Genomic DNA, 15195 nt, shown 5'->3' on the forward strand with positions numbered 1-15195 from the left:
ATCTCTTTCCCAGTGCACAGCTGTGAGTTTTCTCCCACTTGAGAAGTACCTACAATCTCTCCCTTCCAAATCAGCTGTAAGCACTGATGATACAGAAAGAAGCAAGGCCATGGGACTTCTGCACAAAGTCTTTCTCTTCTACCAACTCCCTACTGGCTGACTGAGGAAAAAGCTCTAATTACTGCTACAGTTGGTGATAAACACATATTTAAACAGCCATGTGCAAAAAAGCAGTAGGTCTTTATGCATTTGCACATTTTGAACCCCAAAATGACTTTGTCATCCTGCTCTTTTCCATCTCCTTGCTCAAGTGGTAAGGGATGCTATCTTTTAAAGAGCTGAAAAGTCTCCTGTTCCCATACTGTGGAAATCTGCCTGTGGACTCTGCTGGCAATTTGACAAGAACTCAACTTACCTAAGATGCAGTTCAAGTACAGACAATATAACAACTAGTATTGCTATCACAGAAGGTAATAGCAATACTGATTTATCACAAATTCACAGGGGAGTAGCATTCTTCTATTACTAAAGGGAGAATATGAAAATACTGCACAAGGTAAACATCACTTTGGGCTTGGGCTTCTGTCATGCTTAACACCAGGACATGCATGCATTTTCCATGTGAAATGCAATACACCCCAGCAGGACCTTCCATTACCTGTTGCTGGCGTTATAGCTGCTGCAGACAGTAATCTGCTCATAGATTTTATCAAAGAGGAAGCTTTTATACTGTGTCCCAGCATCCTCCCAATCTATCTTTCTGGCCGAACTGTTAAAAACAAACCACATTCAGGATGAGCTCCAAAGGCAGCCAGCTGACTTCAGCAGAAGATGAGGAAGTTACTTCTCAATTTTAGCTGTGTCCAAACTCCTGAATGCTATTTACTTAAAAACACACAGACAAGAACAAGAGTGGAAGAACACAATGCTGGCTAAATGGCTGACTATGCAGGAGGAATGTATATCTTCGAAGAGAAGCCTTCACACAGAATACTGCTCCAAAACAGCCTTCTCCATAATGCTGTTACCACCTTTCTCCTACAAATAAGCACCTACTGATGGATGCCCTCACACAGAAAGTTTATATTTTCAATTTCTCACTCAGCTTCTCAAGCTACATGTTTTGAGATGGAGATCCCCAGCACTGTTAGCCTATGTAGCTCCAGGCTCAAGCAGCATTGTGCCTCGCACACAGCATGGCCTTCATGCTGCACACACCTCACAGATGCAGGACATGCTCAGCAGAACAGAGCAGCACGCAGGCAGCTCCCACTTGGTACCTGTCATTAGGCCACCTGCATGGCCTTGCCTTTATCTCACAGAGCAGGAAGTTCTCACATGAGCATCTTCTCTGTTTGGCAGTACAAGTGAGTTGTTTTCTTGTAAGAGAATCCTATAACAGCTCCAGTAACCAAAACAACAGGCCTACACAGCACACTGCATGTGTCATGGACAGCTCCTTGATGCTGTGCACACAGGGTGCCCAGCAGGTGAAGGAATGTCTCATTACCCACACAATTTGCCTTCTTTATAGGGCTATAAGTGCGATAAACAGCACTTGAGATACTACTTTGCTGAGTCTGAGTGCCTTTCCTATTGGGATTGCAATGGCCCAACACCTTCTGGTACAGAATAGTCGGACAAATCAGCCTGGATTTGCACTGGGATACATTCAGTCCGAATGGTGGTATAAAGGCAGTCATCAGACTGCTGGTGTGTGTCCATTTTGGGGAGCGGCTATAGAAAAGTCAGAATAGGACACTAACATTCTCTTCTGTGCTGAAGATTTGCACGGCCATTTTGTTGCCAGCTGTGCACAGCTGGGTCCACCTTACCTGGATTGAGCTGCCTGCATGATTCTGACATCACGCAATGCAACCAAGGCCTGGGGGCTTTCACATGCATGCTGCCCTGCAGCACCATACAGCAGGCACGTGCTCCACACTGCCATGTTGTGCAATCATCTTAAACGCAACACTTCACCCAGAAGACAAGGTGCACGCGTTTAATTGCTAACTAACATCAGTGTGTTTTGTGGAACCATTCGCTTCATGTAATATCGTTGTACATTAAACTGCAGTGAGAGCAGAGCTGCAGACTCGGGAAGAATGGAAATGCTACAAGAAAACACTCATTAATAGTTTCCACTCAGATTCTTCCCCTAATGAGGAGACGCAAAGTGTCCATGACCCGTTGTCAGTCTGCTCACTATAAGGCAGTGAGGTGCTTTTAAGAAGGGAGAAAATACAAGCAAATACAAAAAAAAGAAGGTACAGCTGGTACAAGTGAGATACAGCTTCAACATCACTCATCTCTCCTATTCGCACACACTGACACGAAAGAGCAAAGCTCAGAATAACACAAAGCAATGCGTGCAGGAGGCTGCATTCGTAACACGGGAAGTGCAAACTACGCCCGTCCATCCACCCACACTCACAGCTCGCCGTTAACCGAAGCCACGAGCCTTCTGCCTGCAAAATAGCGCGTACTACGGCAGCAGCGCACACGGACGTATCGCTAAAACCGCAACAACGTCCCCTGCCCGGCCCCGCCCCGCCCCCCGGCCCGGGGGCACCCCGCGCTCGGCTCCCCCGCAGCCATGCCCGGTGGGCGCAGCGCGTGGAGCGGCGGGAGGCGCCTCGGGGCAGCGCGCCGCACTCACCGCACCGCCGCACGATCGGCCGCCGACGCCGCTCTGCGCTTCCGCTTCCGGCCACCAGCGGGCAGCGCGGGCCGGCGCTGTGCGGGGCGCCGCTCTCAGACAGCGTTTGTGCGTCCCGTGCGCGGCCGGGAGCGGGGCTTGGTGATCCCTTCCCACTCTAATAGTCTGTGCTGGTGTTTGTTTTATGGGCAGTCCTAATTATCAAGGATTCAGGGAACGCACCGTGGCATGCGGGTTGGACTCGGTGATGTCTGGAGGTCCCTTCCAACCCCTACAATTCTGTGATTCTGTGATTTACAAGCATTTGATTTTAGCTTTCGTACTCAAAGGTGCATAAAGAAGTGCCACTTCCTGAGGAGACTTCAGGCTCCTGCTGCAGGTGCACAAGAATGCACTTCCTTATTTGCACAAGAAGGCTGCAAGCAAAATTAAAGCAGAATGACTACATCTGCGTATGTGCAGCCCTGCTGGTGCAGTCACAACTTGCAGTGATTTCAACGGGAACAGAATTGGGTCTGTGGCTGATGGCTGCTCTAGGCTTGCAGCATCCTAAACACCTCTAAGGAATACTAGAACCAGCTTTGGCGTTTACTCCAGGCTTCCATTTTTGCAGTTTATAAACTATATATGTGAATAATTCAAAACGAATAGTGAGATTGTATCAGAGTAAGGCAAAGTATACATCTAACAAGGCTCTGAGGAGCCTGCTGCTTTTCTAGAAAGATTGTCCTGCTGCAGATTCTTTCTGACTTCAACTGCTCAGGAGGCTTAAAAGCACAAAGGTTAATTAATCTCTTGGGCACTCACATGACCAGACTTTCCTGGCGCAGCCTGTCCTGACATAACGCAGGAGGTGGAAGGAGGGCACAGAAAAGACAAGACAGAAGTAAGAGAGGAAATGGAACATTGGGGAAGAATAAAATGGGACGGGAAAACTGATGGATTTCATTTATTTTTTGAGACTTTGCCAATCAGGAATCCATTGGAAAATCTTAATAAAATCAAAAATTCCTGAATTATATTAATATCACATATGAAATTTTACCAAACCTCAGCTTCCAGTAACTGGAAATAAAATAGAAAAGGTAATGGAGGGTAAAATGGCTTGCCATCAAAAAGCAGACACTATCAAGACGTGATAATAAAGTATGTTAATAACCAAATTTTAAGAAGAGAGCTGTATAGGAAGGAAGAGGCTGAGCAAGACATTTTGACCTAGAAACACAGTCTTTGCTTGGGCAAAACAAGGAAAATGAAATACGTGCCTTGTATGTTGAATGATAGGTAATTGTTTTCATTACAAGTAGCGCGCAGCAGCTGCTTGTGCATGAATGCCCAGAGGCCTGGGAACACCTATCTGTTGCCTTACGAATTTTTGCATGTATTATGTTAAAATGTCCCCACACATACAGGATTTTAGTTATACTGGGCTCCAGGAATATTGTGTGTACAGTGAGGTCAGTGTGCTCAGAATTCATCGGGCTTTATGTATAGGTGGAGATGAGCCCTGCAGAGCATTTACAGGCATGCAGGGATCAGCTCTGCTGTACAAGAGCTGTGCGTCTGCTTCAGGGCATGCTAAAGGCACAAACCCAAAGCAAAGTGTATCGTGGTAGCCCTTCAAAATGGGTGTTATGCATGGAAGCGTGACAAATGAGCACAACGAGCACAAGAAAGCCAATACTGCTTTGTGTGCTGGCAATATGCTGGAGTTGTGGGAGACTGCCTTGTTGTAATTAGGACTGCCCGGCCTTCCAGGGTAATCCCTTCTCGTGTGCCTGAGCTGCAGCAGTATCTCAGTTTATAGACCTCAGTTCTCCTTACCACACGAAGTTAAGAAAGTAACAGCAGGCAGATTTGACCCCACACCTGTGTGGCACTGAACACACTGAATGCACAGTGCTTTGTTAATAGATCTGACTTTACTGAAGTCAGTGACAAACTCCCATTCACCTAAATGGCAAACGCCAGCTGGATCTCATTCTTCCTCTCCGTCTGATAACTCCTAATTATTGCGGCTTGGTTCTATTGAGGTATTAAAGCCATTTCTCGTAACGAGCCACCTGACTCATCTCGCCGTGAACCGCTTCCAACCATTCCGCCGGCTGTTTCCCCGACGCCGCCCAGCTGCCATCCAAGCGACGAGCGCTGCCGCTCTGCAGCCGCCGTGCAGCGCGGGGCAGATAAGGCGCGGGGCGGCTATCGGGCGCGGCCGCGTTGTGCCGAGTCATGCTGCCCCAGCGGGCGGCCCGGGAAGGCGGGACGGGAGGAACGGACCGGGAGCGCCGCGCCCGTCTCCTCGCGAGATCGGGGCCGCTATAAAGGGGCGGCGCGGCGGGGGCTGCGGCAGTTGGCGGCTTCCTGCTGGAGCGCGGGGCGCAGCTTGTGCGGTGCGCGGCTCTTTGTGTGAGTGGGGGCGGGGCGCGGGATGGGATGGGATCGGATCGGATCGTGCGCGCAGCGCGCAGTGCTCGGGGTGGGGGGTCGCTTGGGGGTCGGGGTTGCACGTTGCTTTCGCTTATGGCTTACGTCCCGTCCCCTTTCTCTTTTTCCGTGTCCGCGGAAGGGGTCGGGCGAAGCGCGCTGGGCACGCTGCTCTCTGGGGAGGGTTCTGCTGGAGATGCTGCTTTCTGCAGCCGTTTGGCGTGTATTTTTTTCCCCCCTTTAAAGGGCTATGGGGCTGAGAGGAGCCGGGCACCGCTTCCTGCGCGCCGCCTCCCGGCCCTCCGCCGGCGCTGCGCGTGGGGGAGCGGCGGGAGCTGCGCGGCGGGGGCAGCTCGGAGCGGGGCCGGACCGGGCCTCGGGCGGCGCGCGCGGAGCGGTCCGGCTGCGGAGCGGCCCCGCCGGGAGCTGGATGGCCGTACCGCCCTTCTCTGTCCGCAGCTCGATGCCTTAACCGCGCTGCTGGGGTGGTGAAGGGAAAGGCTGCCGTGTTTTGGAATGGCCTTTCGCGCCCGTTGGAGTATCCTAAAGGTGTGAATTTCCAGTTGGAATGCAGGCTCGCCTTGTTGTAATTGCAGCCTGGCGGTAAGCGAGGCTGTGAGCAGCCGAGGCGCTCTGAGCTGCCGGAGCTGCGCTTCGTTTGCAGCGCCGTGCTTCCAGAATGAAGGGAGCTCGCACGCAGTCTGTGCTCTGTTCCTCGGCGGATTAGGAAACGCTGTGGCTGGAAATCCAAGCAGAACGTATGGCTGCGTGCTGCCCCTACCTGGGAGAGCAGGCGGTGGCAAATCGCATCTGCTTGCTTCAGAGCACAGCTCTTGCAGTAGGATACCGCTACATCTCCTAACCTGATGTTAAAGACTTGCAGGTTATCTAAAAAGGGACAATAATTCCTCTCTCAGAAGTATCAGAGAGCGGTCTGACTGCCTTTATTTGACACTGTATCCCTAGTATTATGCTCCAGGGAAGTGCTGATGGAGCAAATATAGGTCTGGCATAGTGCTGAGCAAAAGGATGACCTTGAGCTTGAGTACAGGGAAATAATGGAATTCCGTGGTAGAACACAGGGTCGTGTACTCCAGATAAAATAGGTATTGCTTAAAAGACAGAACTTTCTGGTAGAAGGTGTCTCAGAACTGTTGTGCGATAGTATTTTTTAGAATAGTATCTGCATTTGTGGCTTTGTGAAGTGATCAGAGGGATTATTAATGTCATCATGCTAGACTGTTTCAGTACCATCTTATGAATGCTTTGCAGTTCTGGCTATCTTGGTTCATAAGATTATGTCCTGATTTGCTGCATTTGAAGATGAATCCCTCAGATGAACTGGGAATGTGGAACTTTTTGTATGAGGCAGTTAAACATGCTGAGTCAGGTGGCATTTTGCAAAGCGAAATGAAGGAGGGGGTTATTGTCTGTCTTCTCTGCATGTAAGAGGAGCCTTCAGACATTAAACTCTTTGTAGAAGCTCTAAATTGATCCGTTTAAACTTGAATCAAAATTAAATCCTTATGACATCTGAGGTAATTCTCCAGGAGCTGTGGTAAGGGAGAAGGAGCCAAGAAATTAAGTGCATCTGACTCGTTCTGGAATGAACTTTGTGCCATGCAAGCAGGGTTTATAAAGGTCTTTGAATCTCAGCTTTCTGTAGCAATGTGAGACTCGGTAATACTAACCTTTCAGAGGCCTGTGTCTCCATGCCAGGTAATTCTTTTACATGTAAAATGACTTCAGTGAGATCACCTGAAGACTGAGCTGAAGGAACTAGGTTATGAAGTTGTCTGTTTGAAGGATAGTGCTCTGGAAGTAAATGGAATTCTGAAGTGCTGAATTCTGAAATGCTGCATCTGTAGACTGAGCAGAAGTGCTGTGCAGAACATGTTACAGAGGACTAGACTTAGGGCTGGTGGCCAGAAGTAAATGTCTCTTGGCCTCATGTACACTCCTACTCTTTTTCAATGGACTGAAATGTTCAGGGGAACCAGCCTGGCTTCACTGGTTCAAGACTTTGTGGAACTTAAGTTGTTAATGTAAAATGTGAATCAAAATACATCATGAGTCTTTTGTTTGTAAATAAAACAAGGTTTCTTTGTTTGTGAGGCTGGAGAGTAGTTATGGAGAGCATTGTTCTCCTAGAGATTAATAAAACTCTGCTTGGAGACAAGGTTTGGGGTCTTAATTCCCTTGTGAACTTGAGCAAGAGTCTCCTCATCAGTAGTTTGGAAGAAAGGTTTTCTAATTCATCCACCTATTGGAGCTGGAAGACTTAGTGTGAATACAGCTAAACCTCTACAGGCTGGGAGAGAGTTAACTGTCTAATGAGCTGTTACTGGTCAAAGATAACAATTGTATTGTTAGGGAACTAACGTGCCATAAGGAATCTGCATAGTAGTTCCATCTGGATACCTGACTACCCAGATGATGAGATTAACATGAATTTACTTTAAGCCTTGCTGCAAGATCAAATGCTGATTAACTACCCCTTGATGCATGAACTGATGTGATGCACCTGGAAATAAGATATATTCAAACATACAACTATCTAAGCTGCTCTGTTAATTCTTTCCTAGATTGAATCAAGATGTCTTCAGGAAAGGCTTTCATTGGAAAACCAGCCCCTGAGTTTACTGCCACAGCTGTAATGCCAGATGGGCAATTCAAAGATATCAAGCTCTCTGACTATAAAGGTGGGCCTGTGTGCATCTAATTACACAAATGATATCTCCCCATGTGCAGGAGTTGGGGTGGGGGAGCATCTAATTAAGCCTTTAATTTGGTTTCCAAGTAACAGTGACCACTTGACTGTAAACAATCTACAGTGATTTTGTTCATTGCTGACTGGAGTATGTTTGGGAGGATGTTGACAGCATGGCTGAATGCCCTAATTATGATGATTGTTGGTTATCAGCATAAAATTCCTCTAAAATAGAACACTTAAGTCTTATCCTAGATTCAGTCAGTTTGAGTCTGATACAACATCTTCAAAACATTAGGTGGAACTACAAAATCTTGTAGGTTTATCTGTTGGTGGAAAGTAGAACTCCCTCTAACTAATGAAGCTTCTTTCTATTGAAGTACTAGAAAGCTATTCTCTTCTGTCACTGTTTGCAAGGTTGGTACTGCTGTAGAACCTAACATAAGAGATTAACTGGTGACATTGCTCTTCTAGGAAAATACGTTGTGTTCTTTTTCTACCCCCTGGACTTCACTTTTGTTTGTCCGACTGAAATTATTGCATACAGTGACAGAGCTGATGAATTCAAGAAAATTAACTGTGAAATAATTGGAGCTTCTGTTGACTCTCACTTCTGTCACCTTGCCTGGTAAGAATCAGCCTTTGAACTCATACAGTATTGTGCCTGGCCTCAGTTCTTACAGGAACTGGATTCTGAGTATTCAGACTTAATTTACTGGTGTATCAAACAAAGGCATGTAGGAGGTACTGTCATTCCAAGTGCTTCTAAACAGAATGGGAATACTGGTCAGTTCCTCTGTTACCTTGTGGCACCCTTCATGCATCCTGAGTGCACTTAGGGTGAGCCTCTGTACCTTATGAGCTGACCTTCTTGCTTTTAGGATCAACACTCCTAAGAAACAAGGTGGTTTGGGCACTATGAAAATCCCACTGGTCTCTGACACAAAGCGTGTCATTGCCCGAGACTACGGAGTACTTAAAGAGGATGAAGGTATTGCATACAGGTAATGAGCAATAAGGTAAACCTGTTGTTATTGCAACATACAGCTTTAATGCAGAACTTGCATGTACTTGAACACCTGCAGCAAACTGAAGTTCTTAGCTATTCAAGATGTAAGCTGCTTTAAGCTATTGCTTCTACAAGGAGAGACGTTACTTGTTTAGCCTTATGGTTTTGGTAAGCTAGATAAATGTCTGCTGCTTTCCTTTGATAACAGCATTACTTAGAGCGCTACCTATCTGCATGATGCAGGTGAGCTTATGCAAATATGGCTAACACAAGGTGTCTACATAGTTATGAAAGTGATTAGAGGTATTTAGTGAGGGATTAAAAGCTATGCCTTATCTTTTAGTCAGCTGAACAGTTGAAGTTGCTGAGGGAGCTGAACTGTTAATTCATGTGACTTTAGAGAACTAACTGGTTGGTGATTGGCCAGAGCTGTATTTCAAAGAATTGCATAGTTGTTTTTTCTTTAGAAGGAATTCCCTTTTTTTTTTCTTCTTTTATTTTCGTTCCAGTGGTATTCCTTAAACCAAAATAAACAGATTAAAGTAACATTTTTACTTCATATTTATCTGCTATCTCTCTTAGCTCCTCTTGAATGTGTGTTTATTTATCATGGTGTTGTATTAGCATATAAACAGAGGGCTCTTCCTTTTTGAGAAAGGAAGAGGTCAATAATACTGTACCATGCCATTAAGTTTTGTGATGGAATGTTGTTTCTGAAACTCGCTTCAGACAAATCTGTCAGAATCAGTGTTTAACTTCAGGTCTGTCTTTGTAGGGGTCTGTTCATAATTGATGAGAAGGGGATCTTGAGGCAGATAACAATCAATGATCTTCCCGTTGGCCGTTCTGTTGATGAGACCCTCAGGCTTGTGCAGGCCTTCCAGTTCACAGATAAACATGGAGAAGGTAAGGGTTCACTCTGATTCTCTAGAGAACAGTATTAACTAGAATAGGTTTGCTAAAAGATACTAAGTATGTATATAGAATTGTGCTTCTTGTAATGAAGCTGTTCCTGTGAAGCAGTTTGAAGCACACCTTAATGCCATACAACCTTATTCCAGCTAATAGTCCATCAAGTATTTGCCAGGTGTTGAAATCACTTAAACCAAGCGCTGGGCATCTTGGCAAGTACGTAGAAGTGGTCTATCTTCAATTAGACAACGCTCTGTAATACCCTTTTTCAATTAGAAAATACTCAAATGCTGAAGAACATGTCTTATGCTTGCCTCTACAGGCAAAACTAACTTAGACTCAGCTCTCAGGCTTGATAAACTGACGCAATTGATACTGATGATAAGTTTATTAAGCAGTCTGTTGAAGCATTTAAATTTTGATTTGCATTTGTGAATACTGAGGCCAGGCAAAGGGGAAAATGGCAAAGAGTTCTTGTGCCTGTAGTAGTGGTTCAAAGGTGCTTGAGGCTGGTTGCTTTTCTTAAAGAAGGGGAAAAAAAAAAAAACCACTGCATATGAAAGCTTTGATGTGGTTTATTTAAAGCCAAAATTGACATATAGGTGTTAATATGTTTAGCTGTCATTAGTTAATTGCAGGTATTGCTATTGGTCATGCTTAACTTGCTTCAGAACTGGTAAATCAGTGTTGCACTTTAATAAAACCAGTTGCTATTGTACTTGTGCCCTAGCCTGAAGAGCGTCAGTGTTTCTGAACTTGGATGCCATGTTCTAGGTTCTTTTTCAACTGAGGAGGTATCCCTAATATATGTTGATGGGGCAGTCACATGTCTCGCAAATGAAGCCTTTTGAGGTTTACTGTGCCCTGGAGTAGTCAAAATCTGGCAGAAGCTCCTCTTACAGAGCTAAGACTGAAGTCTAGGCTAGGATGAGGTATACAGCAGTACTCAGAAGCTGAGAGCTGAAGATGGTGCTGGATTGATTAATGTATGTTCTGTGTGTTGCACAAATCTTAAAAGCTGTGAGTTGTTGCTAGCGTGCTTTGTCTGTATAAAACATTGAGCAGGAGTGGCTAGGAAGGCTCACATGTTCTTGTTGTTTCAGTGTGCCCAGCTGGCTGGAAGCCCGGCAGTGATACAATCAAGCCTGATGTTCAGAAAAGCAAAGAGTATTTCTCCAAGCAGAAGTAAACTTTCGTTGAGTGGAAACTAGTATGCCTTACATAAAGAGCAAGTACCAGTTACCGAACTTTGACTAAATAATTGCATTTGAGTCAAGGGATCATGCTATAGGTATAAACAGTAACTTTTTTTTTTTTACTTGAAGGAAAGTTTGTCCTGTTGACAGTAACTTCATAGAAGACCCTAATGATCAATATCTGTACATCAGGGCCTATTGACTTTAGTGACAATGCAGTATATGTGGTTAGCCATGTGTTGCATATAGAACAATGGTATCCTTTTGTAACTATTAAACTTGTGGGAAGAGCACATCGTGTACTGGTCTTATGTAGTCAAGAGCTTGAAGAGTGGCGTGGGCTGTGCTTCTGTTTCACTGACAAGTACTGACAAAATTAATTCACTAGAAAATACACAAAGGTTTTTTTTTTTTTTTTCTCTTTAGAGGGAACTATACTCCTTCATAGCATATGGTTTATGGTGTGATGCCCTGGTTCAGTAAGACAACTTCTAAATAGCGGTGAAAGATCATGGTCTTGCAGCTCAGTCTTTTGAACTGTCTGTAGACAGTTTAATTCCTGGCGGCCTTCTGCAGCTGCATTGCAATGGAGATACTAACACCTCAGTTCTGTGTTTCTATAGGAAAGTTCTTGGCAGAAGAAAAATCTGGAATGTAGAGCAGCGCAGTTTGACCTGGATCTGTCAGGGTTAAGAAATGCTACAGTGCCTGGAGTGTGAAGCCCTGTTGTGGCTGACAGAGGCCAGGCAAGTCTTAATGTGCGGTGTAAACTTATTTCTGCATTTATTTTGGTTAAATTTAATTGCATAGGCAAAAACTCTGGGAATCTTAATGTGCAGTTTGAAGACAATAGAGGAGTGGAATACTGGGCTTCCTGGAAAACAAATTTCTTTGGATATATGATGTGGCTTCTTTGGATATGCAACATGGAGTTGAGAGGATTGAGAACATGCTAGTTGATCATATGACTGCAAGGTGCTGAAGATCAAAAGGGTGATGCTATAAACTTGGATTGGCTCAGCTTCACCTTTAATCTTTGTACCAGAAATGAATTTTATAATGTGCACATAAGGTCATAGTCATATGCCTTGATTAACTTAAACAATTACAGCTGTGTTGGCCATGTGGCTTCATGGTTAAAGGTGCCTTGTAATGATGTTCAGATCAGCAGGAGCTATTGCTTTGCAGTGCAAGTGGGTTAGAGCCTTGTGATGTTTATGTACCTGTGAAGATCCAACTCTCAAGTGAAATGATTCTCAGTTGCATCACTTTGCTTAGTGTTTAGAGCCCACGACTCTTCCCATGGAGACATCAGAGCATCTTAACATCCATAGGTTGTTGAAGTAATAATGGCTGCAGGGTCTAAGCAAACGCCTGCATTTAAAGCTGTAGTTGTATGGGAGTTGTGTATAGATGCTTGATGAGGTTCAAGGTAAGTGAACAGTACTGAAGCAATACTGAACATGAAGTTCTGCCCTGTTGGTGAAAGGGAAATGGGGGAGGTCAGAGCTGGTCTGGTGTCAAACTTCAGTTGTGTTGTGCTCTGTTTACTTTAAGTAAAGTAAACTTCAAAGTATGAGGGAATTGGTAACAGCAGTCCTTGGGATGGCTCTTGTGTGCTTCAGGCTATTGGAACGTGTTGTGTTTTTAACTTCTCTGATATAACTAAAATGACGTCTAGTGCAGCCCACAGGACGTGGGCAGTCCCTGCTCCTGGGTCGCCCTCCTCCCTCAGGCGGTGGAATTGTTCCCGCCCCGCCGGGAGGCGCCGCCCGCCATTTCCCCGCAGTCGGGTCGCTGTGTGGCGGCGGGTGCGGGGCGCCTCGGTGGGCGGGCCGGTGTGGGAAGTCCCGATAAACGCCTGCCGCCTTCGCTCGCCTAACGGCTCCTCTGGCGTGGGGGGCTTCCTTTGAACACCGCCGTGTGGCGGGCGGGCTGAGGCGCTCCGCAGTGTGTTCACCCAGTGCAGCAAGCTGCGGCCAGTGCAAGAGCTCACAGCCCCAAACACGTGTGGGGCAGGAGCTTGCCTTGTGTTTGTACTGCTACGTGTTTGTGCCAGATAGCCAGCTAAATGTGGGAGCGAATGCAGTTAAATCCATACAACTGAAGATTCTCTTCATCCCTCGGCCATGTGAGATGCTAGGTTTTCTGCAGGTTATTTCAAATTGGCAATGGAACACTTGTTTTGGTATCACTAAGCGTTTTCCTTACGTAGATGAAAAGGGCCACTTTGACAGAAGGAGTTTCCATCTGTTTCTGAAAAACACTCCTTTAGAAAATCTTAACAGTCAATTCCTTAACAAGCACTCCAGCCTTTCTGTGGGACCTTTGGATTTTCTTTTATTGGCTTTTCCAACAAATCAATGCAGTTCTAAGAACAAAAGCAGGTGGGTTACATACCGCAACTATTGTGAAATGATGCCGTTTGGTTAGAGAAGGATGTGAACTCTGGCAGTTGTACTCCTTAATATAGATCAGAAGAGCAGTGGGTCTTACTGCATTCATGGTTTGAGAAATGTACTCTATGAAAACTCTCAGTTACTCTGCTGTTCAGCAGTGACAGCCTGTGTAAGTTCTGAAGTATCTTGGACAGATTAAGCTACAGAGGGCTTACAATGGAAACTTTGTGATTCAGCTTTGCAAGGGAACAATAAGAAGTGCCGAGGGGCTGTGTGAGGCCATAGGTGGGCTGGGCAGGCAGCTCTGCTCAGTGTGTGCTGTGAATGGACGAGCCCGTGCAGCTGGGCGGCTGCAGAGCTGTGGCAGCGCTGCATTGCTGTCAGTTCCTGCTGAGGTAAGCTCATCCCACCACACCTAGCGATGATGGCTTTGGACTTCAACACGAAACTTGGCTCTTTCAGCTGAAACTTATATCACCGAATGAGTGTACTGTGGTTTATAGTGTTTCTGTAACAGATACTGACTACATATCTACGTGAAGTCTTGAAATATCCATGCTGACAGAGAAACGTCCTTTGAGAGAAAAGCCTTTTATCTACAACTGAAGTCAGGGAAAGATAAAACTGATCAAAATTCACTTTTTCACAAATACTGTTTCTAGCTAGGGAAAGAGCCTGCTGAGATGAGTGAAGCAATGGAGGAATTCAGGGAGACTTTTCTGAGTAGTACTAGAAAAAAGGTGACAGCATGAAACGAGAATCTAAAGCAATATCAAAGATTTTTTTTAATGTGTTAATAGAGAAACTAATGATTCTGCATTAATTTAAGATTCTATTAAGATTTTTCAACCTATGTAGCCACGCCTCCTCCTGCTTTAATTGAGCTGCAGGGACTTGCCCACCCCATCCTTTATTTTGCATGGGAGAAAAATGGCCTCCAGAAATTTTGGTGGTGTGAGACATCTGATTCTCAATCAATACCCTGTTATTAAAAATGAATTGTTTGCTTGCCAAGCTGTGCTTGAATATTAAAATATCAAAATTCTCATGAGAAATGTATTGTGGATATAATTCCCCTTCATTGACATTACATGTATTCTTCATGAAGGTGGAAGGTCGAATACTCACAGATAGAAAGTCACATTTTCAAGGGTTGTGGTGTATATTTTTGGAGAGATTTCAGATGTTCCAATAATATAATTTTGAATCTCCAGCAAAACCTCATTTCTGTTACACTTCCTACATATTTCCCATGACTATGCCAGTCATTGGAGAGAAATTACTACTCCTGTTTTCTCCTTTATAGGGCTGTTCTTCCAAGCATTATCACTGTATACCTGTTCTCAGATGCAGAAAGAAAGGCATTTGTATTCCTTCCCTGAAAACATAAAGGGGAAGTGCTCTGTTTGCATTCTGCAGCAAACATATTGATGATCTATGGTGAGATATGTGGTATGGTGGGAAGCCAAAATATACTTGTCCATTTTGGTAGATGAATGCGATGGTTAAGGTTGAAGAGTTAAAGCTGGCTCTCTGCTGTAATAAATAGCAACACCCACTTCCTCTTCAAGAATGGCTTTAAAACCACTGCACCTGAAAGCAGACTTCTTAAATGCATGTTTTGCTTGGAACTGAACAGCGTGCTGATGGCCACACTGACTGCTTGCTGCCTATCGTTCAGACAGCAGCATCAGGAAGCAGCTCTGCAACACAGTCCTCAGTGCAGTCCTTAGTCAATCCAGAGTGTTTATTCTTGCACTACTGAGATAAGAGTAATTGGTTTAACTGGTGGGGGAAAAAAAAAATAGGCCCTGGAGTGTTTTCTTGTTTCTGAGGAATAATCACCATGTCTGCTTGTCACCAGATTAGACAGTGCTTTGCAT

General features: G+C 45.1%; 1 protein-coding gene across 1 annotated transcript; it reads left to right on the top strand.

Annotated features, from left to right (window-relative positions):
• Positions 1–7682: 7682 nt before the first annotated feature.
• PRDX1 (peroxiredoxin 1) lies at positions 7683–10906 on the top strand (the record flags this gene model as incomplete). The annotated part of the gene is made up of 5 exons (XM_079535621.1): positions 7683–7788; positions 8271–8424; positions 8678–8800; positions 9581–9711; positions 10821–10906. 5 exons carry the CDS (start codon positions 7683–7685, stop codon positions 10904–10906), a joined length of 600 nt encoding a protein of 199 aa, XP_079391747.1.
• Between the last annotated feature and the right edge of the window lie 4289 nt (positions 10907–15195).

The sequence above is a fragment of the Tetrao urogallus genome (genome assembly GCF_951394365.1).
Source record: "Tetrao urogallus genome assembly, chromosome: 5".
Taxonomy (NCBI): Eukaryota; Metazoa; Chordata; class Aves; order Galliformes; family Phasianidae; genus Tetrao; species Tetrao urogallus.